Raw genomic sequence first — 26,524 nt, 5'->3', positions numbered from 1 at the left:
GCCTTCATATCTGTGTCCCCAGGACACAGCGGTCCCCTGGCGCAGGCCTGCCCTGGCTTTGCTCCCCTTTATTGCCCTGCCTGTTCTCTCACCAGGTGAAGGCCCATCAGGCCCTGCCCGTCGCGTGAGCTCCAGGCAGGGCAGGGAGTGATGCCCCTGGCCCCAGAACAGCCTGCTCACTGCCAAGCCGTGCCATGCCGGAGGGCTGGAGCAGACCCTGTCCCTGCTACTCCAAGGGCTGGGGCGGACAGAGGTCCGGAGTGTCTGGTGCTACACAGTGGGTTTGGGCTGCTGTGGTAGTCACATACCTTCCACCTGCCTTTGCTTGGCATCACAGCGGCTGGCTTGGGCTTTTCCTGCCCCATGCTTCAGCGCTTGCCCCCTTCCACCCACGGTGCTTAGAGCGAGGCGTCACAGCCCCCCATGCTGAGCACCTCTCGCCCTGTGACTTGGTCCCATTTGTAACCCTGCTGCGTACCCGCCCTTGCTCGTGGATGTATGTATATGTATATAGATAGTGATATCAGAGCTGCGTTTTGGGGGCTCCCCGGGCATGTTGGGACCCCAGCGTGGAAGGAAGATGTAAGAAATGACATGTTCTGTTCAGTGCCTGGAGAGTCCCCAATAAAGGTCTCCTTTGGGTTGTGGTGTTTCTGGCATGCCTGTCTCTGCAGCCGTGCTCCCCCCTTCCCCAAGCTCCCCACAGCCCAGGGCACCAGTACCACAGGCACCGGCTGGCCCCAAGTCGATGTCTCCGAGTCCCACCCCAGCACCCCAAGGGCAGCTTTGCGCCCCACTGGGCACTCCCTTCCCTCCCCTCGCTGCTCCAGAGTTCCCCGCCAACACCAGGCCAGCGGAACCGAGAACAATAAATACTGTAATAAATAAGAGAAAACCCTGTCACATGGCACTGCTCTGGCAGCAGGCGGTGTAGCCGGGGGCCTGGGGTACCTTGCCCTGCTCCACTCTCCCCAGGCTCCCTCCAGCGTGGGCGTGCGCGGGTGTCCCTCTGGCTGTGACGGTCAGCCCAGCCCCACAGCAGCACTCCGTGCTGGGGACGGAGCAGGTGTTCAGTCCTTGATGATACTGTCCCAGCGGCAGGTAAGTGTGGCTGCGTCCAGCTGTATCGCCCCTCCCGCTGGCTCGACGCTCAACCTGGCAGAGGGCTGGGGCTGCAGCCAGAGCCGAGAGCCTCCCTCGAAGCTGGGGAGCACAAGGAGGGGGGCAGCCCCACACACAGGGCTGTGGGAAAGGGGGCAGGTGGCAGTCTGGGGTGTCCCAAAGCCCCTAGGGATCAAGGTGGCCTTGGAGGTTCATCACTGGGACAGCACAGCAACCTTCAGCAGGTAGGACTCTTTCCTGGAGGCCTGGGCTGGGGACAGTGCCAGGACTGCCTCGGGGCCCTTGCAGGCTGGAGAAGACGGGTAGGGTGAAGCCCTTTCTGTGTCGAGTGCAAGGAAAGGCTATTCTGGTGAGCAGCAAACACAGTGGCCTCAGAGACTCACAGAAGCCAAGGGGAGCTGTAGGTGGGTGGAAACCAAGGGTTAAATCAAACCACACCAGCAGGATGGGACAGTGTCACAGGCCCCAGCAGCCCTGGGCTCATTGCCGAGGCCTGTGTCCCTGCCAGGTTCGAGGCTGGAGCCAGCGGCCAGTTCTCACACAGTCCCGTGGCCCAGTGTGTGCAGACAAAGCGGCGTTTCGTGTCCTGTGTAGGGAGCGGGAGAGGCCCCAGCTCAGATGGGCTTGTACAGCAGTGTGGTGACATACTTCTTCTTGTAGCGGTGCGTGGCACTGAGCACCATCACACCATCCTGTGAGAGGCACATCATTAGTGGGAGCAGGTAGGAGAGCTTGGTACCCAGAGCTCAGACCCAGGAGTGTGGCACCCCCAAGGGAGCCATCAGGAAGAAGGCTCCGTGGGCTCAGGGAGCAGCCTCAACTTGTCCCTGGTGCCCCAAGCCTCACAGCCAGTGAGACACATCCAACACCTACAACAGGGAGCCAGGGCAGAGCGAGGGAAGGGTCTGGTATGCAACAGGAGAGCCCAGGGCTGCCCAGCTCTGTCACACTGTTGGGAGGCAGCTACAGGGAACTGGGGGGCTGTAAGAAGACCACAACCTACATTCCTGCATGTGCTACACTCCACCAGGCAGCCAAGCTGTCCTTGTGTTGGTCCTCCCATCCCTGCACCACTGTCTCCACCCCACTGGCTGTCCAGGTTCAGCTCCCTGCAGGTGCTGCAGGCTCCTGGGAGCCACCACAGCTCTTCTTCCCTCATGGGATCTGCCCTTACCTTGATGGAGAGTGCGTAGAGGTGATTGAGCATGACGTGGTTGGGTTCGGGCAGCAGTGCTGGGTCACACTAGGAGAAGAGGAGTGTCACAGGGGAACAGCAGAGCCCTGACCCCCTCCAGTCCCAGCCATGATGGGAGCTACCACCTCAGGCAACCTGAGCTGCTGGTGTCTGTTCTGAACAGGAACAGAGCCCAGCTGAGCACCAGGCAGGGTGAGGGGCAAAACCAGCGTGGTTAATGGGAAAAGCGCTGCTTTTCTCAGGAAATGGCAAGGTGCAGGCACCAGCCAAGGGGAGACTGGGCTTCCCTGCAACAGGGCTCCCCTTCAACCCCATGTGGCTCTCTGTATGCAGGCAGTATGCTGTACCCACCGAGATATTGGTGTCCTTGTTCAGGATGACCTGGAGGAGGTGAGGCGGGAGGATGGGTGGGGATTTGAAGCGTTCCTCAGGCCGGTATACGTACATCTCTTGGCCGTAAGGACCAGGTGGTGAGCTTGATAAGTCTAAAGGGAAGAGACAAGAGGAGACATGAAATGGCTGAAGCAGGACTGGTGATCACAGAGCAGCTCCCAAGATGCTGAGAAGGACCCAGCAGGGTCTTTCAGGCACAAGCATCTTCCATTAGCCATGGCCATATATCCTACAGCAACAGCTCAGCCTTTTCAGAGTGGAATAAGCAGCCAGGCTGGCCCTGGGCATTTCCAAGCAGGGCTGTAAGCTGGTACGTGCAGACACAACACAAGCACCCTGGGGTGCCCACCCCAAGAACCCTGCGCATGGCTCTCAGCACAGCTGGGTCCCTCTCCCTGTAGGGAGCAGCTGGCTTGCCCCAGAGCTGTCCCCTTTGCAGCAGGGACACGGGCACAGCAAGCAGCAGCATGCCTGCACGCTCATGGTGCTGCAGAACTAGAACTGCCTGACAAGAGGTCCTGGAAAGGGCAGATGGGAAGTCCAGATGGAGTAGCTGCTCAGCCTGTGTGAGGGACCATAGAAGCTTGTGGTCACTGGAAGCTGGACTGGCCGTATCTCCCAGCCACATTTGAACTGATCATTTTGGAACAGTCAGCACCCAGAAAGGCTCCATCTCCCTGCAGCTGCTTGCTGGATTCTTTACAAGGAAGTATCTCTTGCCCAGGCTGGGCAAGAAAATGGAGCTGAACTCTATCTGAGATGGGGTTTGTACCAGGAATGGCAGGACGCACTCAAAGAGCCCTGGACCGAAACATGACTGAGATACCTGCCAGCATTACTGCTGCTGTCTGCATGGTAACCCAACCCGCTGCTGTAACACAAGTGGAGAGGAAGGTTTCCGATGTGCTAGCACTACTACAAATTACCTTGGCATGAAAACCAAGAGTAGCTCCTGAAAATAACCTGGATCCTGCTCTCACCTGGCTTGTACCCCAGATCAGATGACTTACTCACAGTTGAGCAGACAGAAAGGGATGATGTTCCCAGTATTCACCAGTCTGAAATGGCTGCCTCAGCCACGCACAGGAACTGACCCTGCTCCAGGACGGTGCTAGCACGAAACAAGTTACACCAGTACAGCCCCTCCATGGAGATGAGGTCTCAGCTGTGGGCTGCTGAGAACACGTGGATAAACACTACTCTTCCTAGGTACAGGCCCACACCTCTGCTCAGGGGGTCTGTTCACCCCCAGAGCAGCGAGTCTCAGAGCAGAGGAGGTGGAAAATAGCACATGCAAAGCTGTAATGCCACAAAAACTCACCCCGACCTGAGGTTTCTGAGCTCTCCAGGGAATCCACCTTCAAAGCATCGAACACCTCAAAGTCAGACTTCTTGACGTGAATCAGGTTGTTAATCGTCCCCATCTGGCTGGTGACCACAGGCTGGAGAGAACTGAGGTAAGAGTCTTCCTACGTTCACCTCCAATCAAAGAACAGGCAATGCTTCCTACATCCTCCCAGCCCAAGCTCTCTTTGCTGTGCCATTACCTCAAAGTACAGGTGGCCAGCATCTAGCTCTGCTCTATGCTTGCAGATCCCTATTGTTTACCCTGGGAGGATTTTCCTTTACTTCCAGGCTCCTACACCACCTCCTATTTTTGTTTTCCATGTTGCTACATGCCGATGGGTTAACCGTCCTCTCCTTCCCATGCTGCTACCACATGATTCAGTTTGGAGGACAACCTGCAAGTGAATGCTGGCCCCATGGCCCATCCTCCTTTGTACTCAATTCTGAATTCAGAAGGCTCAAAGGCCTTCTGGTGTCTCACTGCCCCTCAGTACCTCCCTGACCAGTCCCTTGTACAGCTCGTCTAAGCCCACGGGAACCAGCCTCTGAAAGGATTCATGGGATGGAGGTGCCCCTTTCATTTTGGCAGATACTCTCTGCTCTTCCTGCTCCTCCTCTGCTACAGATACATCATGTCTAGTCCCCTGAAGAGGGCAAGATTCTCAGGGCTAAAGCTTTGAGATTTACCTCAGATGGGTCATGGACCCACTGGCCGTCCACAAAAAATTTGTACTGGTGCTCTCCTTCCGGGAGGTCCAGGATAGCGACAAAGTCGTTGTGGCTGTGCAGAGAGAACAGACAAACAACAGTATTACCCCACTGATGCTCTGGATGCTGGTCTTTCACAGGATCCCAGAAAACAGCACTTTTTCATACACTGCCCAGCCGCTCCACCCCAACAACCTTCACACTTGCTCATCACCAGTGATCTGAGGCACAGACACAACAGAGGCGAGCATTCAGAGCACTATTGTGGCTCAAATCCTAATGAGTCCAGCTGCAAGAAGCACAGGAGGCAGCTCAGTTTGCAGACTTGCCCTGTGTGCCCAGGAAAAATCGGCGTGGCAGACATCCTGTGCAAGACACACCGGAGAGGATGCATGGGCAACACATCTAACCCAGGGCTGGCACTGCAGGACAGGGGCAACAAGTGTATAAACTCTGTTAAGCCTGCAATTGAGATAAACCCATCGCAAATGATTTGTTGGGATTATGCCTAGAGTCTTACATGCTCTTTCCATGAAAATCACAGATGATAGAACAGCGAGAACATCATTAGGGCAAGGAGACACATGAGGGACAAATAAACAACCCCACTGGCAACAACACAACTAGGCATGGGATAAGGCCACAGCCAAGGGAAGAGCTGACAGTTTCCAGGGAACTGCCGCATACCTGGGCAGGGCTCTGCTGCCAGGACTAGGTGATGCGTGACATCCAGCTGGGCAAACAAAGTGGCCCATCCTGTCCTGTCCCTCTGTTTCACAACTTCCCATCACCATACCAGCACCACCCACGGAAGAAGTTGACTACATATTTGTGCTCAGACCCTTCAGCCTGGGTGAACTGAGAAAAGCCAGGTGAGCAAAGGGAACAGCAAACAGCACAGAGAAGGGAAAACACTCCCTGCAATGGAATGGAGGAGAACATAGTGTGACCTGAGCGACAGGCTACCTCTTGATGAGCGGGATCTTAGTGCTCCAATTGTTGAAAGATCCAGAGATGAAGACCTCTTTGCCTCCATCGGCCCAGCGGATGACAGTGGGACGAGCTTGTTGGGACGGTTTCACCGACTCCTCCAGATCTGGCTGCCACGTCACAAACTCCTTGTCCCCAGAAATCTGAGCAAAGAAAACCAGAGCCTGACTGAGACACAGAGACAACCGGGACCACATTCACTTCCTCCTGGACTCTACCAGCCCACCTGCACATCCCAGACAAAAGCATCGCAGAGCTACTCCAGCCTCCCAGCTCGCCACAGACCCCTCACATGGCTGGGAGCACAGAGCCAGTGAGCTGAAGTCCCAGCTAGGGTGCCAGAGTGCAGGACAGGGAAGGCAGTGGCCAGCCCTTACCTTGGAGTCGTGGGAGCTAAAAACACTGGGGTCATCGGTGCTGCCCACCATGATCTTGTGTGGGTGCTCCTTGGTGGGGTGGGAGGCACCGGAGCCATCTGAGCGGTGGGACTTGGAGCCATGGCGCTCCCCAGACACTCGCTCGCTGGTGGTGTTCCCCATGATGGCTCAGCAGCCCCTGTGACAGAGAGAGAACAGCAGTGTGTCTGTGCCCACGGGCTCCGGCAGCAAGCAGAGGAGCAAAGGTGCTGTTTCCCAATGCTCTTTGCCAGGGAAGACTGACAGCAATCCTAAAAAAGGCCCAAAGTTCATTCCGACTGCCAAGTTCGGGAGCTGAAGGGGAATTTAACAAACAAGCCAGCTTGACCTAATTATAACCATATCCTTATGCACCATCACTCTGGTCAAGCTGGTAATTGTTATACTCCAAAACAGAGACTAGTTAGACTGTGTTGCACACAAGCCCTCACCAGCCAGGGGGGCTGATGGGAAAAATAAAGCCAACCTTTATTGGCAAATCAATTGCTTGCCATTAACAGAGCTTCTTTCACAACCCCACAGTCAGGCTCTGCAGACAAATCCCCTACACCCAGCAAGAAAACAGACAGAGAGTGAAAGCAGCAGCTGTTTAACAGCTCCCAACAAGTCTCCAAGAGCTTGCGGGCAGAAGAGCAGAGCCTCACGCCTGGCAAAGGCGACGGGGAGCATTTAAAGTGTCCGAGTGGAATCGCCCAAGCTGGAGCTTGGCCAAGGCGTGGGGCTAATGCCGTGGTGTCTGCAAAAAGCTCAGCTCTCAACAGCATTCACTTATGATTCACCAGGCAAGCCACCATGTCAGCTGCAGCACAGTGCAGCGAGGAGGTCTGTTTGTTGTGTCCCTTACCAGCGGCGCCACCCTGAACACTCCGGCATCTGCCCAGCCATCCGGAGGCACAGGAAAAGGGAAGGGCAACCCCAGCCACCTCTGTGCCTCTCTGCGGCTGGAGATAGGCTGCCATCCCTGATCTCACCCAGCTCAGAGAAGGCAAAGCAGAAGAACTGACCATACAGTGCCAAGCCATAAACAACTACACACCTCTCAGGACAAACAGCAAAGCCGCCACAAGCTATATGTGAGTCTTCAGGCCTTACCCAGTTTCCAGCAGCTGAGACGGATCGGGGCTCTTGCCCCCTTCCCAGGCCTATTTCGCAGCTTTCAGCTTACTGCGCTGATCATGGGCTCTGCAGGGCAAGGCAAGAGGACAGCCAGCCTTGCTTCATGCACTTAGTTGTGACATTTGGGGATTTGTTTAGAAGATCAAGTTATACAAAGGGTGCCAGACAAGGCTGCCAGCCAAAGCCAGGCTTTAGAACATTACAGAGCAATTACTAAACTATTTCTTAAATCCTGAGGGCTAAAAGGCAGCTTGAGAGAGCAGCTAACCCATACCACCACCATCACCCCCCCAGTGAGGATCAAGTGTACCTGAAGATCCAGGTCAGATGAGCTGCACCACTTGCTCTGACATCTTTCCCCTCTGCCCTGGAGGAGGCTCAGCCAGTTCCTCACAAAACCTGTCCCTGTGCCACTAGACTTGCTGTTAAGGAGCTTCTTCCCCAGTATCTCTGCTAAGGCTCCCTTACTTCTCATCTATGGGGGGGAAGCAAAGAAAGGCTGAACATCTTCTTGTACCAAGACAAACCTGAGAGATATGTGCGGATGTTGACAGATGTGAAAACCTCCCTTTCTCTTCTGTAAAAGGAATCCAGTCCCTCTGGCTGTCCCTTACAGGTCATGCTCTCCAAACACCTCCTGAGATTTTTCCCACATGGTGGCTCCGTTCTGGCAAGTGTCATCCAAAACCCCATGCAGATAAGACCACCTCACCTCCTGCATGGCACCTGTGCCAGGACAGCCAGCTTTCTGAGCACAGCCTGAGGCACTTGGCTTTATTGAATTAACTTCTACAGCCCTTCCGTGTTCAGGCAAGCCCTGGTGGCGCAGCATGCTCCGATGGTGTGGCACAAGTACATCCAAGTCACTAATGGAAACACTGCCCATACCAAAGCCCAAGGAAACCTCCTCAGCCCCTCAGCGCATCCGCTCCCAGCGTGGCAGCTGCCAGCTGCAGCCTGCAGTAAGGTGGGCGCCTGCCTCCCAGATGACGACCCCCTTCAGTTTCACCCAGCCCCACGTGAAATACACCGGTGAAATATACCAGCCTCTCCCGGTACCCGGCTGGTGCCCCGCACCAGGGAACACCGGCACCCTGCCTGAGAAGGGTGAGTTTTGGGAGAGATGGGGTCTGTGTTCAGCACTCTCGGCCCACAGCCTGCTCAGTCGACACCTCCTGCTCCTGGAGCTACCCAGGGAAGCCCGGTTCGCCTGGGCTCTCCCGCCTCCCTCTTTCGGAGAAGGTAAGGGGAGCTCAGCCGTGAGGCTGCCGTAAGGTGAAAGGGGTGAGCCGGGAAACCGGGAAGAGAGGAACGTCTCCCTCCCCCGGACCCGCGCCAGGCAGGCACGGCCGGGACGAGGGCTCTGCAAAGCGGGGGCGGTGGCAGGGCTGTCACGGTACGCTCGGCCCGCGGCCGCCCGCTCCCCTGCCCCGCCAGGTCACGGTGAAGCGGCGCCTGCCGTGGCGCTGAGGGGGAAGCGGGCCGCACCGGCAAGGGACAGGGCCCTCCTGCGGGGCTCCGATCCGGCTGCAGGGCACGGCTGGCGCCAGCCACGACAGCGGGGTCCGGGCCACCGTTGCCCACAGCAGTGTCACCCGTGGGGACACCCAGCAGCCGCGCCTCACCCACCATCGCCCGCAGCACCACCCGGTCTGCTTCCACCCACCCACCCGCGGCCTGGCCAGCCCAGTCCTGACACCCCGCTGTCACCCCCCAGCCCCGACCGCGGCCCCACCTGGCCACCGCCGCCCCGCTCTCCGCCTCCGTCCAAAATGGCGACACCCCCCGCCGCCACCGCCAGCCTCTGCGGGGCGCTCTGGCCCGCCCCCGCCCGCCGCTCTATGGCCGCGCCCCCCCCCGGGGACCCGCTTACCCGCTGCCCCGGCGGCCGCCATGTTTTTTGAGGGCCTGGCGGCCTGGCAGGACTGAAGGCCGCGCGACTTCACCCGCCATGTCGGTTGAGGGCAGGGGCCCGGGGATGTGGTCCCGGGGGTGGCGGGGAAGGGGGTCTGGAACGGCCGTGGGGCTGGGCTGCCGGGGAAGGGGGTCCGGAACGGCTGTGGGGCTCGGCTGCCAGGCCGCGAGTGGGCCGTGAGGTGGGCTGGCTGGCGAGACAGGGAGCAGGCCGGCTGGGGGTGCAGGTGGCCAGGGTGCTGCCCGTGGGCTGGCGAGCAGGACAGAAGCCTCAGACGGACACTGGAGCTGGAGACTGAGACAGCCCATGTAGTCCCCGGTCCCCTCAGCACGGGGACAAGCTTTATTGACCTTTTCCTGAGGTGCCCTGACTGGGCAAGTTCACGGTTTCCCCACTGCCTCTGCACCAGCCTAACCCATGGGTAGAGCTTGTGGAGCTCCTGGGCCAGGATTTAGGGAAAGGGAGTGATCCCTGTCCTCAGAGCAGCTCCCAACACTCTTGCTGGCCCTGGCACAGCAGGAAGGTGAGACAGACCAGGCTGCATCTTCAAGGAACCGGCTCCCTCTGAGCCTCCTGACCTGGCAGCAGACCTAGCAGGAGACTACAGAAATACCCAAGCCCAAAGGAAAAGAAGAAGATTGCCAGCAGGACCCGCTGGCGAACCTTCGTTTTGGGTTAAGGAGAAAGTGAGACATAGACAAGGGTGGCCAAAATCAAACCAATGCTGAAGAAGACCTTGAAGATGTGGGGCACGCTGCTGGCATGGCCAGGGCGGTTCCTGGCTCTTGTTCGCAGGGGCCTGACGACACGCTGCCGCTGGGTGAGGATGGCCTCCCTGGCACCTGCCCACTTGCCTGGGCCCCGCAAGCGGTACTGGTACGGCGTGCAGGGCCCAAAGACCACCTCCAGCGCCAGCTTGGGGTCGGTGAGGAAGAGGGCGAGCAGGTTGGGCTTGACTCCTATCTGGCAGGCAAGCTCGTCCATGTATGGGATGTAATCCACCTGGATGGTGTGCCGCTGGCTCTTCACGTACCTGTGGGTGAGGAGGGCTTGGCACATGGGCCATGGGGGTAACAGTGGCAGGGGCGATGCCTGTGCAGGGTCCTTACCGCTCAGCCATTTTCTCCTTGGTTTGTGTGATTTCAGCCAGCATGTTGGCGGATGGCGGCAGGTCCTGCAGCCCTGGGGAAGATGAGGCCATGGCTGGAGCAAAGGCTGTGCTCCCGCTATGGTCTGGCTGGCTCTGCACACAAAAGTCTTTGGGGCTTTGAGGACATGCCACCATGACAGGAAGCACAGGCAAAGAAGGTAGCGGCAGGAAAGGAGAGGGAGAAGGTGGTTTGCAGGCAACGGGACCTGTTAGCAGCCCTTGCAAGAGAAGATGAGCATGAGGCTCATTGCAAAATGCAATGATGGGTTTTGTCCCTATGAATAAGCAAAAGGAGGTCAACAAAGGTGGATGGAGGGAGGCAGTGTGCAAGGGGATGACGCCAGTTGAATGACTCAGCCTTGCCATGGCCAAGGGAGCCTGGCTGTGTTCCCCGACTCTGCCTCACTTACCCTTGAAGACACGGGTGGCCCAGCGACACTGGAGCTCAGAAATGGGCATGATGGCACCCAGCGGCTGGATGAGGCCGATGAAAGCCAGTGTTGGCTTTTGCAGGTCAGGGGGGAACATGAATTTGTAAAGTGGAATCTGGTTCTCCACCACCTTCACGCAGCCCTCAAGGAAGGGGAAGGAGAAGCTGTATCCTGTGGCGAAGACCACAGCATCGATGTCTTCCTTGGTGCCATCTTCGAAGATGGCAGACGTCTCCATGAACTCCTGGATGTTTGGCTTCACCTTCACCCTGCCCGAGATGATGCGGTTGGGCAGATCATCGTTGACAGTCGGGTGCTGGTCAAAGATCCTGGAAGGCACATACAGACCTTGTGAGGGGCCCAGGCAGCGGGACCAGCAGTGCTGGGGCAGGTCCCCAGGGTGCTGCCAGGGTGCTCACCGGTGCTGGGGCTGGAGGCTGTAAAGTGCATGGTCAAAGCGGGCATTCAGCTTCCTCTCCATGAAAAAGCTGGTGGTGTTGTGAGGCAGCAGGCTCAGGAGGAGCTGTATGAAGCGGCTGATGTAGGTGAAGTCAAAGGGGTACCCCCCTTCCGCCACCCGGTGCATCACCCAGGTCCCACGCTTGGTGCTGAGGAAGACCTGGGAGGAAGGAGAGGGGATATGGTGGTGTGGCAGCATCCTCGTGACCAGGCCTTGCTCCTCGGACAGGGATGATGGCACAGGTGCTGGACCACAACAGCCATCCCCATCGAGAGGGGACGGGGTGCTGGTGGCTGGGTCCTGGAAGGAGGGGAGCCCATGGGATGGGTGGGGGGTTGCTTGGTGTCCTCCAGGGTCTGAAAAATAAGCACCCCAGCCCCGGGGGCTCTCCCAGCGCACCTGCTTGGCTGCGTGGCTCAGCTCCACTGCGATGTCGATGCCTGAATTTCCAGTGCCGACCACAACCACCCGCTTCCCCAAGAAGGACTGTGGGCTCTTGTAGTCCCGGCTATGCAGGTACCAGCCCTCAAACTTTTCCAGCCCTGGAAGAGAGAGGGAAGCCATGCTGGGTAGGGATGTGGGGCAGGGGGTGGCTGTCCCCCCTGCTCAGACTGGTGGTGTGTTTTGGGAACATGCTGGGACCAGCATGACCAATGGGAGTGATACAGCCCTGGGGCGGTGCCCAGAGAGAGAGGCCGTGGCATCTCCAACCTGGGAGATGCTCAGTGTAGCCCTGAACATCCTGCTCTGGCTTTGGGGCTGGCCTGACTTGGCGCAGGGCTTGGACTGGAGATCTCCGTGCCCCTATCCCCAAATCCTCCTTCGGTTCCTGCCTGGTGCCAGGCATTGGGGGCAGAGGAGCAGCCAAGGGTCTGTGCTATCCCACCGTGACTCTGGTGACTGTGTGTTCCAGCCTGTTCCCCAGCCAAAGAGGGTCTCCACAGCTGAAAGCCCTCCAGGCATTTTTTGCCCAGAGGAGAAGGCCACCAACAGCGCCAAGCTCTCAAGCCTTGCTGGGAAGCCAGAGAGCCCAGTGGGTGTGTGGCCAGCAGCTAGGGGAGCCTGTCTCTCTTGGGGGAGGTGAGTTGGAAGTGGTGGCAGCTGACAGCAAGGCACTTTGGTCAGGTGCTGATGGCATGGCAACAACCACCAAGGACAGACCACCAAGGTGGGTGGGATAGCAGCATGCTCGTGCAATCCCACCTGGTCCATTAACCTGTGGAGGCATTTTTGGCAACAGCCAGAGTGGGGTGGGGGCTAAGATGGAGAGGAGGGTGGTCCCAGGTGTGTCAGGGACTAAGCAAGCTGCGCACGGGGCGGTACCTGGGAAGGCACTCAGCGGGAGGTGTGCCTCGGCGTGGTGCCCGGTGCACACCAGCACAGCGTTGAAGATGGCCGACTCCTGCTTCCCCTCGCTCTCCGTCACCACCTCCCACTGGCCCGTGGTGGCGAAGTCGGGGCACTTGGCCACACGGCACACGCTGGTCTGGATGCGGGAGAAGTGGGTGTCAGGCTCCCTGCACCCCCAACCCTGCTGCCACCACCCCTCCAAGCCTCCTGGCTCTCACCCTGAAGCGGATGTGGCGGAGCAGGTCAAAACGCTGGGCGTACATGCGGAAATACTCCATGATCTTGGAGTTGTGCATGTAGTTGGGGAAGTCCTCGGGGATGGGGAAGTCGCTGAAGCACATCATCTCCTTGGAGGTGTTGATGATGACGGAGCGGTAGATGCTGGCGCGGCCCTCCTCGGGGTGCTCCTGTGGGAGCAGGGCACAGCTTGGTGCTGGCACAGGGACCCCCGGTCTGCCTGCCTGCCCTGCCTGGTGCCTCACCATGCTTGTGGGTGCAGGATTAAGCCACGGGTGTTTGTGGCACCCATCTCTGCGCCCAGCACCCTCCCACAGTTGCAAGTGCCCACTGCACGAAATGGAGAAGAGGAAGCTCTGGGTTGGTGGCAGCCATGCACTGATGACAGTGGGTTGTGGGCTGTTGTGCCTCAGTTTTCCTGCTCCCACCCCTGGCTCCGATGAGGCAGCATGTTCCCAAAGCTGCCCGTGATGCCATTGCCCCGGTTGCCATGTCAGGTCTTGCCAGCTGCTGAGCCAGCTCCGGTGCTTCCAGCTGAGTGGCTGCTTCCGCTCGCCAGGTCTCTGCCCCGGCAGCCAGGCACTGCTGCCCTGACTCTGCTCCACCAGCCCTGTTTCTGACATGCCATGGGCAGCACCAGCAGACTGTACTGAGCCACCCCAAACCCCACGCTGGCATGGTGCGGTGCCTCCCCCTGGGCTCTACCATCTGCCTGTCAGGGCATGGTGGGAAGGCATGTCTTCTTCTTGGTAGTTCCTGGGAGAAAAGTCAGCAGCTTCATTAGGTGGGAGCAGAAACAAGCTCTGGAGCTTCCCTCAAGACAGGGAAAGTCAAGGTACAGACGAGGCAGCACTCGATGCCTCTACGTGGACGAGCGGCAAAGAAGCAGGGAGAGAAGCAACTGGGACTTCCAGGGAAGAGCTGGGCAGGACAGGGACTGGGACAGCCAGCGGGGTCAGATGGGACCAGGATGGGTAGGAAAGGGCTGGAGGAGACCAGGAGCAAAGCGGCAAGGGAAGGGATGGATGAGAACGGGAAGGGAGGGGTGGGAAGGGGGAAGGCTGAGCTGGGGGAGAGAGCCCTGGGGTAAAGTCCTTGGGGAGGGTCCGTCCTGCTGCTGGTAGGAAGATAGGTCCAACGTGGCTGGCACCACGGGGACCTCCTGCTGCCACAGCAGTTTTTCTTTCCCGTGGTTTTCCTTGGATGCATGCAAAGCAGGGGAGTGGTGCTTCATTAGCTGTCAACGACTGATCCGAATCCCGTCTGTGCTGCTGCCGCAGGGCAGGCTGGCACAGAACAGGGCTTACCTCGAAGCGCCAGAGCCCCCCGATGTCCCCACTCCTCTCGAAGCAGGTGGGTACCAGCCCCTCATCCAGGCAGCATTTCAGAGCACACAGACCAGAGGCACCGGCCCCGATGATAGCTACTTGCTTGGCAGCCATGTCCTGTGGTGCGGTGGTGGTAGGGATGCTGGAGAAGCCTCAGCCAGAAGCCTGAGCCAGAAGCTCAGGAGGAGGGGGTGCAGAGTCTGGGGGGTCACACCAGGGGGACGCACAGTGCCTCTTGGCTGGGGATGGCTGTCCCTGTGCTTCCCGTGGGCGACTGAGGTCAGCTGGGGTGTCACAAGATGTGTTTCTTCCAGACATGATCTACAGGTTCCCACCGCCACCAAGCCACACCTCCTGCCCGCACCCGCCCTCCGCAAAGGGCTCATTAAGTTCTGTAAGCGCTTAACGATGCCGATGCTGCCACAGGACTTCCTGGGTGTGGGGGCTGAGATGTGGCCACACTCCAGATTTCAGCAGGTTGCAGTGTGGAAAACAAAACCAGGGGATGCTCAGGGCATTTGTGGTCAGCATGTGGTGGCCAGGACCCACTGTCACTGCTCTGGGTCCCCAACCCACTCGCCGTTCTCCAGAGGGGCTGTGTGCAGGTGATGAGAGTGGCACTGAGCCATGAGACTGTGACCACCATAACCTGCCCCGGTGGTGCACACCCTGGGCGTGGCTGTTTTGCTGTGGGTACACGCATGTGCATACGTGTGCATGTGTGTGTCTGCATGGCTGCCATGGAGCTGGAGCTGTGGTGCTGGCACCAGGCCGACCGCAAACCCGTGTGCCTCCCCCCGGCACTGTGTGGTGTCAGTAACGGGACGGACGCCTGGCTCTGTTTAACACATTTATGGAGTTAGAAAGGCTGCTGTGCTGCTTAGCTCACGTGTGAGGGTGCCAGTGGTGGCACGGCTGGGTTATAGGTGACCGAAAAGCCTGGCATGTCCCTGCTGGGTTAAAAGCACTGGCTGAGGGGGAATGGATTTTACCCTGCGCATGAGGAGGTTTCTTCCTCTGTTCCCAGTGGTGGCTCCCTGGTGGGAGTCACAAACCGGCCAACAAAGTGTTATTTTGGCAGCTGGGAGGTTCTGTGCATCCTGAGCTCATGGTGTGGCCGCAGTGGGGCCATGCCAGGCAGGAGGAGGGCTCCTGCCAGCACTGGGGTGCACAGGCTGCTGCAGAGCAAGGGGGGGCCAGCCAGATCCCCTGGCACATCACAAAGCCTCCCTTCCTGCATTTGTAGGGCACCTACAAGTAAGCAAAAATGACAGCAAGGACAGCCATGGCCCCGACCAGCTTGAAGACGAGGGGCACGGTAGGGTCTGAGGGGTGCTCCTCCACATGCCGTGTCTGCAGAGGCTTGATGATGCGCTGCCGCTGGGTGAGGATGGCCTCCCTGGCACCTGCCCACTCGCCTGGGCCCCGCAGGCGGTACTGGTATGGCGTGCAGGGCCCAAAGACCACCTCCAGTGCCAGTTTGGGGTCGGTGAGGAAGAGGGTGAGCAGGTTGGGCTTGACCCCCACCTGGCAGGCAAGCTCATCCATGTAGGGAATGTAATCCACCTGGATGGTGTGCCGCTGGCTCTTCACATACCTGTGGGCAGGGAGGGCAGGTGGGTGCTGGTGGCAGAGCCGGCAGATGCCCCAAGCACCAGCAAGGTGGCATTGGACGGATCGCCATCAGGAAGGATCAGCAGGGTGGAGATGGTGTGGCCGAGCACATCCCTGCCATCTGTTGGCACAGCCAAATGTGCCAGGATGCAGCCACAGGACAGGGTGGGTGCCCATGAGCAGCCATGCCCAAACCATCCCCTTCCCTGTTGGGGGGTGGGGGGTGTATCTTACCGTTTTGCCATTGCTTCTCTCTTCTGCTTGATGTCAGCTTCCATGTCGTGCCGTGGGGGCAGCTTGTTTAGCCCTAGGGAGAATGAGCCACAGCATGGGGGTGCTGCACCCCGCTGGAAACAGTGGCCACTGCCGGGCTGCCCTTGCCTGGGTGCTGTGCCCGTGCCAACACCACCATGGTGGGCAGTCTGGCACCTGAGGCATGTACAAGCTCCTCAAGATGGGAAAGAGCAGCCCGTGGGGCTCAGTGTATGGATGTCCCTGCACCGCTCAGGCAAAATCCTGGCTCACCACGATGGCTGCAAGGTGGCCATGTCATCACCCACGACCAGGATGGCTCAACTGGCTGCTGCCTCCCAAACACAGCTGGGCACCATCTGCCCTGGCTCTGGGGGTGCAGGCTTGGCTGCAACCATGGGGGGTTTACCTCACTTACCCTTGAAGACACGGGTGGCCCAGCGACACTGGAGCTCAGAAATGGGCATGATGGCACCCAGCGGCTGGATGAGGCCGATGAAAGCCAGTGTTGGCTTTTGCAGGTCAGGGGGGAACATGAATTTGTAAAGTGGAATCTGGTTCTCCACCACCTTCACGCAGCCCTCAAGGAAGGGGAAGGAGAAGCTGTATCCTGTGGCAAAGACCACAGCATCGATGTCTTCTCTGGTGCCATCTTCGAAGATGGCAGACGTCTCCGTGAACTCCTGGACATTCGGCTTCACCAGCACCCTGCCTGAAATGATGCGGTTGGGCAGATCATCATTGACAGTCGGGTGCTGGTCAAAGATCCTGGAAGGCACAAGGAGCCATCAGGGTGCTGTGGTGGGGTGTCTCTGCTCCATGTCCTGCTTCAGCCACTGCTCCCTGCTCCGAGGATGCTCATTCCCAGGGATGCTCAGCCCCGAGGATGCTTATCACCAATAGGCCTTGTCCTCAGGGATGCTTGGCAGCTGCTACTGCACTAGTGCCACAAAGGGTCCCCAGAAGGGGCAGTGGTGGCCCCCTTGAGCATTGGCTGGGCACACCGCAGCTATTTACTGGGTTTCCAGGGCTGGTGGCTCAGCCTCAGCCCGGGCACAGGGAGCATGGAAATGGCTGAGCAGGGCTGGACTTGGGGAGAGCTGGGGGGGTCTCTTCTGGCAGGGGGAGCTTTTACTGGCACCTGTGCTTTGGCTTCAGGCCGTAGTGTGAGTGGTCGAACCTCGCGTTCAGCTGCTTTTCTGCAAAGTTGCTCACCATGGATGGGCTCAGCACCCTCTTCAGGAACTCCTTCATGCGGGTGGTGAAGAGGATGTCGAGGGGGTAGCCCTGATCTCCAACACGGTTGAAGACCCATGCACCCCGGCGGGTGCTAAGGAAGACCTGGGCGAGGAAGGAAGCATCGTCTCCTGAAGACTGTGACAGTTCTGGGGGTCTGCCCCGAGGGGAGCATGTCCTCGCCCCAGGATCACTCCTCTTCATGCTGCCCGGGTGCTGGGCAAAGACCCAGAGGGCAGAGGGTGCCAGGATGGGCAGCTGGCAGGGAGAGGTAGGGAATAGATACAGGGGCAGCTCCAGCCCGGGGCTTGGGGATGGAAATCAGGGTATCCGTATGGGATCGAGTCTTGGCTGCCACTGCTGTTTGGAAGCTGGGATTGCTGGGTACTGGTGCTGTGAAATGCAGCGAGTGCTGGGACAGAGTGGCGGCTGTGCCAGCACCTTGGTTCTTGTGTCCTTGTGGAGCCAGCAGTGTCCCATGGGAGGCTTTCCTGCCTACTGGGACCCTGCTCCCACTGCTCACCTGCTTGGCTGTGTGACTGATCTCCACAGACAGGTCTGACCCTGAATTCCCAATCCCAATGACAATGACCCTCTTGTCAGTGAAATCTTGGGGATCTTTGTAGTCTCGGCTGTGGAGGTAGCGACCCTTGAACTTCTCGATGCCTGTGGGTGGGGAGGAGGTATGCTTGGCTTCCTGATGCCAGGCTGGAGGGTCACCTCCCCAAAAACTGAAGTGGGGACGCTCCCTGGCTCCACCAGACCCCTCCTGGAGAGAGTGGGAGCACTCCCTGAGTCAAAACAAAGCAGGGGAATGCTGAGGCTGGGAGGAAGAACAGCAGGGAGAACAGGAGTTTCCATGGATGAGCTCTCTGGGGTTTCTCCTTGCCCCAAGATGGTACCTGGGAAGGTGCTCAGCGGGAGGTGTGCCTCGGTGTGGTGCCCGGTGCACACCAGCACAGCGTCGAAGATGGCCGACTCCTGCTTCCCCTCGCTCTCCGTCACCACCTCCCACTGGCCCGTGGTGGCGAAGTCGGGGCACTTGGCCACACGGCACACGCTGGTCTGGATGCGGGAGAAGTGGGTGTCAGGCTCCCTGCACCCCCAACCCTGCTGCCACCACCCCTCCAAGCCTCCTGGCTCTCACCCTGAAGCGGATGTGGCGGAGCAGGTCAAAACGCTGGGCGTACATGCGGAAATACTCCATGATCTTGGAGTTGTGCATGTAGTTGGGGAAGTCCTCGGGGATGGGGAAGTCGCTGAAGCACATCATCTCCTTGGAGGTGTTGATGATGACGGAGCGGTAGATGCTGGCGCGGCCCTCCTCGGGGTGCTCCTGTGGGAGCAGGGCACAGCTTGGTGCTGGCACAGGGACCCCCGGTCTGCCTGCCTGCCCTGCCTGGTGCCTCACCATGCTTGTGGGTGCAGGATTAAGCCACGGGTGTTTGTGGCACCCATCTCTGCGCCCAGCACCCTCCCACAGTTGCAAGTGCCCACCGCACGAAATGGGGAAGAGGAAGCTCTGGGTTGGTGGCAGCCATGCACTGATGACAGTGGGTTGTGGGGTCTTGTGATGACAGAGCGGTAGGTGCTGGCACGGCCCTCCTTGGGGTGCTCCTGCAGGAGCGGGGCATGGCTCAGCGCTGGCACAGGCAGTGATGGGAAGGGATGGCTGGGGCTGATTTGGTGGCTCTTTGTGTGGAGCCCCTGATCTCAGCCTCTCCCCCAGGATCCTGACATGGCCGGCTGCATGCCACCCTACTAGCCACCACGGCTACCATGGTGCTGACCCCCAGCAGGACATGTGGCTGTCAGGGATTACCTCAAATCTCCAGAGCCCTCCGATGTCCCCGGTCCTCTCGAAGCAAACAGGCTCCAGCCCCTCTTGCAGGCAGGCTTTGATGGCGCACAGCCCACTGCTGCCCCCTCCGATGATGGCCACCCTCTTCGCCATGCTGCCCTCCACCGCTGGGTCTCAGCCTGCGGACAATGCCAGAGAGCAGGGCTGAGGGGCGAGGGGGGCAGCTGTGCAAAATTTTCGCCCTGTGCACCAAACAGGACCCAAGCTGAGGAACAGCCCCCCCGCCGAGTTTGTCTGGGACTGAGAGGCAACTGCTGTTCCCCCCCCTGGCAGGGACCTGGCCGGTGCTGGGGTTTTGCACCACCGCAGTGTTGCTTCTGGACGCCATGGGGAGCAATGCTACCGAGTGCCTAGAAATCTCCCTGCCCACGCCAAGTCCCGGTGATGGGAGGCATGCCAGAGTGCCGTGCCCCACCTCGGGTGCCGATGTCTCCCTCCCGGGTGGGTGACAGCCCCTCCGCCTGCCCTTTGCCCTCTCCATTCCCCAGGGAGGTGTCTGTCGCACCCACCTGGCACTCACTGTGTGCCGGCAGCCCGCGGAGAGGCTCTACAACTGACCTGTGGCTGCGGGAGCAGCAGCCCGGGAAAGGCCGGCAGCAGCAGGGAGCCACACGGTGGTCTCTACCGGGTTGCCCTGAAGCGGATGGCCTGGCTTTATGGTGTGTAGCAGCAGCAAGCAGGGCCTCCCCCTCTGTCACTCCTCCCACAGGGACGGAGAGAGGAAGCCAGTGCCTGGCTGGCTCCTGGCCACCTCATCAGCTTTTCCGGCAGCGGCTCTCGCTGCAGCCTCGGATGGCGGGGTAGGGAGCCATCCCAGGCACCCTACTGGGAAACCCCCATGTGGGGACACATGTGGGGACCCCTCCATGTGGGGACGTGGGATTGCAGGAGAGGCAGAGAGGCAGCCGGTCCCCGTGGCATCTGCGCCGGGTAAACAAACGCTGCCCTGAACTTTTACCTCTGGGATTATCAGGATCATCCCAACCCTGTTTATGCTGATACCCAGGGGCACACGTAGCTCCAGCTGCTCCGGTGGCACCCAGCACCACATCGCCCACGTCCCTTATGCCCCTGGGCTGGGCATGTCGGCACAGCATCCCCATAGCCGTGGCTCGCTCCTGGGCCGTTGAAATCCCAGGGCCAGCAGGACCCTGGCGTGAGGAGCACCGTGCTGCCAGGGTGCCCCTGGTGCTGGGAGCGGTTAGGAAAAGGTTCTCCCTGGCAGCAGGAGACAAAGACCAGGTGGCTCAGGAGCACACTGCTGGTTGTGGGTGCACTCACAGCCGGACAGCCCCTGGGGGCTTCAGGTGAGGTTTGCTCTCCTGTATTCAGGGAGTTTAACCCCAGAGCTGAGCAGGGCTGCAGAGGGGCCAAGCTCTGCAGCTGAAAGGGTTTTAACCTTCTAAAACTCATAGTATGTTTGCAGTAAGTGTGATAAAGCTCTTTCTGTCCCTCGTCGTTGGCAAGGGCTGATCTCTGCCCAGGGCAGAAGCACTGAGCTGCCAACCCACGCTCGGTGCCTGCCTGTCAAAAAGCATTGAAAACATATCTTACCAGGCAGGGGGATCAGCACGGGGATGTCGAGGAGGCAGCACTGGCAGCACAACCCTCCCTTCTCTGCTCTCAGCTGGCGTCTGGCTCTTTTGCAAGCTCTGCAGGGGCTGCCCAAGGGCGACAGGTACAGGGGACTTCTCCCAGCTCTCAACCCCACCGCTGTGCTATGAAACCTCTGTGCAGGTTGCCTTTGAATTTGCCCTTCTGCCTTGGTGGCTACGAGAGGCTGCACAGCCCTGGACTTTGCCCCCACTGTGCTTGGATTCGTGGCCCAGCCAAACCACCCCGACAGGCACAGGGGACAGCGGGAGTGTGCCAGGGTCAAGCCATGGCATTGCGGCCAAGACCAGCTTGTTGATATCTGCGGGAAAGCCACGGACCTCTGTGCCCAGTGAACAGCCAGGACAGACAGCATGGTGGGCAATGCAGACACGTCTGCTCTGGGCTTTTGCAGTGGGCAGAGGTGCTGTGGGCAGATGAGCAGAAATCACTCATCTCCTACTTCCTATCAGTGGGCTGGCTCCAATGATTGGAGAAGTGGTGACAAGTGACAAGCACAAGAGGAAACCAAAGGTCGCGCTGGTGGAGGTGGGGAGAAGCAGAGCCACGGTGAGAGGGCGGCAGGGCAGCCTGTGACCCAGCGGGGCTGTGCTCTGGTGACAGTAGGTGCCACCAAGCAGCTCACAGAGGGTCCTGCAAGTGAGCCAGGAGCAACTTTTGGCATGGACATGCATGCGGGAACAAGCCACAAATGCACAGGGTGCTGCCATACTCCTCCGTGGCCTGGAGAGGAAGACACCAATGGCTGTAAGAACTGCTTGGATGAAAGGCAACCCATGCTTGGCAAAAAAGTAAGAGCTAAGATCACCCCAAGCCCTGACCACACTGAAGCATGCCACCTGCCCGTGATCCCGCAGCCACCACAGAGCTCGGCTCTGCCTTGGGACAGGAGGGCTGGCCAGGGTGGCCAGGTGCTGCTGTGTGGGTGCCGCACTGGCCCAGCCAGCTGCCGGGCATGTGGTGCAACCCAGGGGATTATGTATTTTTGTCACTGGAGCGCAAACCCACAGCTGGTAGCTTCACTGGCTCACCGTGCCGGTGGGTCGGGGCTCAGCTCTGAGGGAACCTTGACATGCCGAGCGTTTGTTTCAACCACTGTATAAGTGACAGTGGGTGACAGAGAGAGATGGGGTGGTTGTACCAGCAGTTCTCAGGCTGCTCCTGCACACTTCACCCAGAGGAACAGCACACACCAAACACTGCCTGGTTTTAATATAACTTTATCTATGCTTTCCAGGGCTCTGAGTGTAGTAATAGACCTTAATGGCCATGATGAGCCTCACCTGGACCCAATCATCCCCACCTACATGCCGGGAGCAATATTTAAGCTCAGCCCAGAGCCTTTACTCCTCTCCTGGCTGTGGTCCCTCTTGATGTGGATCCTGTGCTTGTCTGGCTCAGTCTCAGGCCCATCTCATTCTAGAGGCTTATCACGGTCCTCTCCTGCCAAGGACAATCAGTCCTCTAGGAAAATTTTGGCTGCCACAAGGACCAACAGTGCCAGGTTAGGCGAGCCAGCCTGCCCGGAGCACAGGGAGCTGTTGTGGTGGTTGGCAGAGCCAGGGCCTCTTGCTGCAAGTGGTGTAAGTAAGGCTGAGCTCCTGGGGCTGCCCAGCAGCCTGGGGGAGGGTGTATGGCTGGCCAGGGCTTTGGGGAAGGGGCTTGCTCTGCAGCATGCTGTCAGCAGCACCGGTTATGTGCTGACAGAAAGGAGTTGCTGTGAATGCACTATATCCCTGGGAGACTGAAAATCCTGAGGAGGGGGAAAAGGAGCTGTGAAGCTCTGCACAAGGGCTTCAGGAGCAGGCTGCTGCTGGTTTCCCTGGTTACCCGCTCTCTTAGAGATAGCATGAATGGACTAAACCCTCAGTTGCACCATCCTTTCCCCATGGCACTGGGAGTCAGGTGCTTGTATCCTTGTTGGTTGAGATCTGGCCTCAGCGTGGTGCTTAAATCAAGAGCAATAGGGAAGAGACACACTCCTTAGGAAGGCAGAACTCTTTATAAACCCAAGGACAGACACCAACGAGTCCTCTCCAGACAGACATTATGGAGCAGGCTGTGTAGGGCATGCTCACAACAGCAACATGATCAATGTATTTACAGCACACAGATGCATGGGCAATTGCAGAGAAACCTCTGCAAAGCCACAGTTACCACATACACCATGGGCTAACGCAACAGGTGGCCAGCAAGGGCACACCAATTCACAGTATCAGCAGTGAGCTGACGGATGAACGTGCTGAGCCCCCCCCCCTCCCCGGGGCTCTGCAGGGACTGGTTTTTCAGGGGAGAACAGTCAGTGCAAGCTGCTTGGCCAGTGTGCACCCTGCTTGACAGCCCACCGCGATGGCGAGACAGCACCAAACAGATACCTAAGAGTGGGCCCAGGAGCCTGCAGCACTGCTAGTGTTGAAATCTTGGCTGGATAGGTGGGGTCTAGGATGCGAGTCCAAGTCCCAGTATCCCCTCCCTTAGAAAACCGGGTGCATGCCTCCTCCTTTAGGAGGGACCCAGCCATCAATGGCTCCAGAGTGCAAAGAGGGCAGGCGCGCTGAGCGGGGACAGCCAGCAGTACTCCACCACACTGTACAGCGCGTAGCCCAGCAGCAAACCGAAGAGCACGTCTGTCACGTTGTGCCTGCCCAGCATCACCCTTGAAACGCCGACAATGAGAGCCCAGAGCACCACGAGGACCCGCAGTGGGACGGCAAGCACCAGGTGGTGCAGAACGAAGCGGCAGACCAGGGCAGCTCTGGTGGCATGGCCTGATGGAAAGGAGTACTTGTCCACCGAGATGGTGACGAACATGTCCATCTTGTTGTGGGTGGGCCGCCGTCGCTTGACGATCCCTTTCACCACCGCCACCAGCACGAGATCCAGCAGCAACGCTAGGAGACAGTAACAGTGAGTCAGCAAGGTTTGGATGGTTTTTTTTTTGTTGTTTTTCCTACATGGAAAACAAGGCAAGAATCAAAGCAGAGCCAATAGCTAAGAAGGTGGCATTTGGCTACCAAAACCTGCTAAGAGAAGGCAGTATTTCCCATGGCTACAATGCCCAGGCAGGGAGAGCATGGGAGTCATCCAGTGCCTGGCCTTCTCTAGCGTGAACACATCTTCAGTCTCCACTCTGGCTGCATGCAGCCCCTTGGGCAGTGTCAGACCCTCTGCCTGCCACAGCCAGCAACACGACTTGGCCCAGCTCGCACCCAAGGGCTTTTCTTTCTGTGTAAAATCTGATCTTGCCACGACTCGGGGCTCAAATTGACCCTTAATCTGAAGGCAACAGAGGAGTTAATATTTCCCACAACACCCTCCCTGACAGCCTGTGCTGATTCAAGGTTGCTACTCTTGTGGCTGGAGGTCAAATGGACCTGGGTGAATGATCAACCCACATCCACCACGGCTCAGGGTGAGGGGCCCTGACCTTCCTTGGTGCTGCCAGGGCTACTGCAGTCTGGCTTCTCCCTGCTGCTGGGAGGACTAATGCCAGAAAGTTACCCACGCTTTGGTTATCAAGAGCTGAATAAAGGATGATTTAAATAATGGTGGCTTGCCCCCAGAGAGCTAAAGGCTGTTGCAGTGGAAGTCAGAGGCAAAGCACCCATGAGAGGTGTTCAGCCAGTATTGGGCAAGAGCAGCTTCTTGTGTAGGGCAGAGGATGTTCTCCATCCCTGAGCTCAGTGCTCACAGCCAGGGCTACTTCTTCCAAGAAAGTCTTGCATGAAGGACTGGTTTCTGCTTGTCCTAAGGCTTGTTTCTGGGCACCAAATCTTTCCCTCATTTCAGTTCATTCCCTTTGGTTAATCGTTTAAGAACAATTATTTTTTTCCATATGTAATTCTAGTTCAATTGCTTTTTTTCCATACGGTTTGGAAGATTCAGCTTGAACATCAGGGAAAACTTCTTCCCCATATGGGTGCTGCAACCCTGGAGCAGGGCCCCAGAGAGGTCAGTGGCTCTGGCCCAGACCGTTGAGGGCTGGACAAGGCCTTGGTGCTGGGACAGACCTCCTCGGAGAAGAGATTAGGTTGAAGGCCTCCAGGTCCCTTCCCACAGCTTTGCTGTGAGACTGTAATTTAACCATGTGCTACTAGACGAAAAAGATGCACAAAACCATATGTTTCCCACCAAGCAAACTTCAATTCCAATGATATTTCAATGATTGGTGAGAGATCAATTATTTGCAACTTAATAAAAGAATAAGAACTAGGAACCTGAAAAGGTCTGTTGCTCTGGAACTACTCTGGAAATGAGTGAAAATTAAGAATCCAGGTATACCTAATAAGACAGGATGCTGGAGGGGGGGGAAATATTACACCACACAAAATTAAAATGCAAGCTTTAAACCAAGTTTCCTCACTGGCTGATACAGATCAATCCATGCAGGTACTGCCTGCAGGGAGCACAAGGGTGCAGACATCTGCATGCCAGAGCAGCTTTTCAAGGAAAAGGGCTGATGTCTCAACACTAGGAAGCTGCACCTGGAATGCGCTCTTCTGATAAGCTGAAGAACTACAAGAGAGTTCAGCTCCCTGAAAGTTTTGTGCAACTGCAGGAGCAGTTTAGCTGTCAGGAATGTTGCAGTGTGTGGTCGGAGTTGTGACAGGTGAGCCATACGCATGCCACCATGCCTTCCAGCTGCAGGGTTACTCACCCGGGAACCAGGCACCCCAGATGAGCCTGTACCAGTTACTCAAAATCAGCCAGCTCCCTCGGGGCTGTAGCAGGCCGAGGTTTCCTCAGCTCTGCCCCATCCTTCAGGTCTCATCCTCCCCCCCTCGGCTCCAGCCAGCCCCCGCCTGCAGAGCCCTTTGGTGAGCCCCCAGCCTCACCGAAGAGCAGGTTGAGCAGCACCTCCCTGGCCGCTGAGCTGTCGCTCTGGCAGAGCCCGTAGAAGGTGCCGAGCAGCCATGGGATACCGTGCCCCGAAACCTCGATGACCTTCATGAGGGGCCGTGCGCTGCCCCAGGCCGAGCCCTCCCCAGCGCAGACACCCAGGCGCTTGGAGGCCCAGAGGTCGATGGCGAGCAGGGAGCTGAGGGCGATGCCCAGGAAGGAGGGGTTCAGCTTCATGCAGTCCTCCTCGGGCAGCGGGGCCGCCGCGGAGCTTCCCGACTCCCTGCGGCGGGAGGGGCTGTCCGGGGGGCCGGGGCTGCGCTGGCTGACGAGGGACAGGAACTCCAAGCGGCTGCTGCCGCTGCCGGTGCGTCGCTCGCGGCTGCTGCGGGGGCTCGGCATGGCGAGAGGAGGTGGCCTGGGAGAGATGGGGGCCGGTCACCGGCTGCCGGGCCTGCTCTGGCACCGGCACCCGGGCAAGCCGCCCCGGGAGCCCGCATCCCTCCCTCCCACTCCCAGCCCGGGCCTGCTTATCCCCCCTCCCCGCAACCTGCTATGGGCCCCACCGCCTGCAAGCCCCGCGGTGTGTCCCCGGGGCCCCCCCAAGGACAATCCCGCACCCCGGCTCCCCCCGGTACCAGGCGGCCCCGGCGCGGCCCCGCTTCCTCTTCCGCCTCTCCCCGTGACGCACCCGGTTGCCATGGAGCCAGGACGCCCCGCGGGGGAGGGGGGACGGGGCTGCGGCGCCCCCTGGCGGTACGGAGGTCCCTCCCACCCTCCCTCCCCGGGGCGGGGATGGGTGGGCGCACCCCGCCCCCCCCGCGCACGTGCCCACCCCAGCCGGCGTACGGCAGCCGGCGAGGGCCGCAAAGAGGCGGCGGCGGCGGCGGCGCCTTCGCCCTGCCGGCGCCGGTGCGGGCGCCGGTGCACGGCGGGCGGCGATGCACGGC

General features: G+C 58.9%; 5 protein-coding genes across 15 annotated transcripts in view; 1 reads left to right on the top strand and 4 right to left on the bottom strand.

The window, feature by feature from the left end:
- PDE4DIP (phosphodiesterase 4D interacting protein) overlaps positions 1–898 on the top strand; it is a 30,533-nt gene extending 29,635 nt beyond the window's left edge. For all 3 annotated transcript variants that reach the window (XM_074151226.1, XM_074151224.1, XM_074151225.1), the window contains one exon: positions 96–898. In XM_074151226.1, the coding sequence (XP_074007327.1) occupies positions 96–128 (33 nt within the window). In that variant the 3' untranslated portion in view covers positions 129–898. The remainder of the gene's footprint in view (positions 1–95) is intronic.
- Positions 857–9,093, bottom strand: PRKAB2 (protein kinase AMP-activated non-catalytic subunit beta 2). 7 transcript variants are annotated; one of them, XM_074151227.1, is made up of 9 exons: positions 9,023–9,093; positions 7,264–7,353; positions 6,133–6,310; positions 5,732–5,898; positions 4,745–4,838; positions 4,032–4,152; positions 2,669–2,802; positions 2,297–2,365; positions 857–1,814 (listed from the first exon to the last, which is right to left on the bottom strand). In XM_074151227.1, exons 3-9 carry the CDS (start codon positions 6,292–6,294, stop codon positions 1,737–1,739), a joined length of 825 nt encoding a protein of 274 aa, XP_074007328.1. In that variant the 5' UTR covers positions 6,295–6,310; positions 7,264–7,353; positions 9,023–9,093; the 3' UTR covers positions 857–1,736. The 7 variants fall into 7 exon arrangements, 6 of the variants coding, with proteins under 6 accessions (XP_074007328.1, XP_074007330.1, XP_074007329.1 ...); XM_074151229.1 differs by lacking the exon at positions 7,264–7,353 and adding an exon at positions 7,598–7,762 and having other exon boundaries at positions 9,023–9,052; XR_012463325.1 differs by lacking the exon at positions 7,264–7,353 and having other exon boundaries at positions 858–1,520; positions 1,663–1,814; positions 4,038–4,152; positions 9,023–9,080.
- Positions 9,094–9,877: 784 nt separating this feature from the next.
- On the bottom strand, positions 9,878–14,272 carry LOC141468034 (flavin-containing monooxygenase 5-like). The gene is made up of 8 exons (XM_074152873.1): positions 14,138–14,272; positions 12,812–13,000; positions 12,567–12,729; positions 11,643–11,785; positions 11,203–11,402; positions 10,763–11,112; positions 10,312–10,405; positions 9,878–10,235 (listed from the first exon to the last, which is right to left on the bottom strand). The coding sequence occupies exons 1-8, from the start codon at positions 14,270–14,272 to the stop codon at positions 9,878–9,880; spliced, it is 1,632 nt and encodes a 543-aa protein (XP_074008974.1).
- Positions 14,273–15,002: 730 nt separating this feature from the next.
- Positions 15,003–19,811, bottom strand: LOC141468017 (flavin-containing monooxygenase 5-like). 3 transcript variants are annotated; one of them, XM_074152844.1, is made up of 9 exons: positions 19,680–19,811; positions 19,083–19,240; positions 18,408–18,596; positions 18,163–18,325; positions 17,784–17,926; positions 17,166–17,365; positions 16,443–16,792; positions 16,007–16,079; positions 15,003–15,755 (listed from the first exon to the last, which is right to left on the bottom strand). In XM_074152844.1, exons 2-9 carry the CDS (start codon positions 19,212–19,214, stop codon positions 15,410–15,412), a joined length of 1,596 nt encoding a protein of 531 aa, XP_074008945.1. In that variant the 5' UTR covers positions 19,215–19,240; positions 19,680–19,811; the 3' UTR covers positions 15,003–15,409. The 3 variants fall into 3 exon arrangements, with proteins under 3 accessions (XP_074008945.1, XP_074008946.1, XP_074008944.1); XM_074152845.1 differs by lacking the exon at positions 19,680–19,811 and having other exon boundaries at positions 19,083–19,244; XM_074152843.1 differs by lacking the exon at positions 19,680–19,811 and having other exon boundaries at positions 16,007–16,109; positions 19,083–19,214.
- A 2,909-nt stretch (positions 19,812–22,720) lies between these two features.
- PLPP6 (phospholipid phosphatase 6) lies at positions 22,721–26,244 on the bottom strand. Its single transcript, XM_074152329.1, has 3 exons — positions 26,213–26,244; positions 25,571–25,992; positions 22,721–23,626 (listed from the first exon to the last, which is right to left on the bottom strand). The coding sequence occupies exons 2-3, from the start codon at positions 25,974–25,976 to the stop codon at positions 23,256–23,258; spliced, it is 777 nt and encodes a 258-aa protein (XP_074008430.1). The 5' UTR covers positions 25,977–25,992; positions 26,213–26,244; the 3' UTR covers positions 22,721–23,255.
- Between the last annotated feature and the right edge of the window lie 280 nt (positions 26,245–26,524).

The sequence above is a fragment of the Numenius arquata genome, chromosome 8 (assembly GCF_964106895.1).
Source record: "Numenius arquata chromosome 8, bNumArq3.hap1.1, whole genome shotgun sequence".
NCBI lineage: Eukaryota > Metazoa > Chordata > Aves > Charadriiformes > Scolopacidae > Numenius > Numenius arquata.
This window is presented reverse-complemented; position numbering and strand designations above follow the sequence as displayed.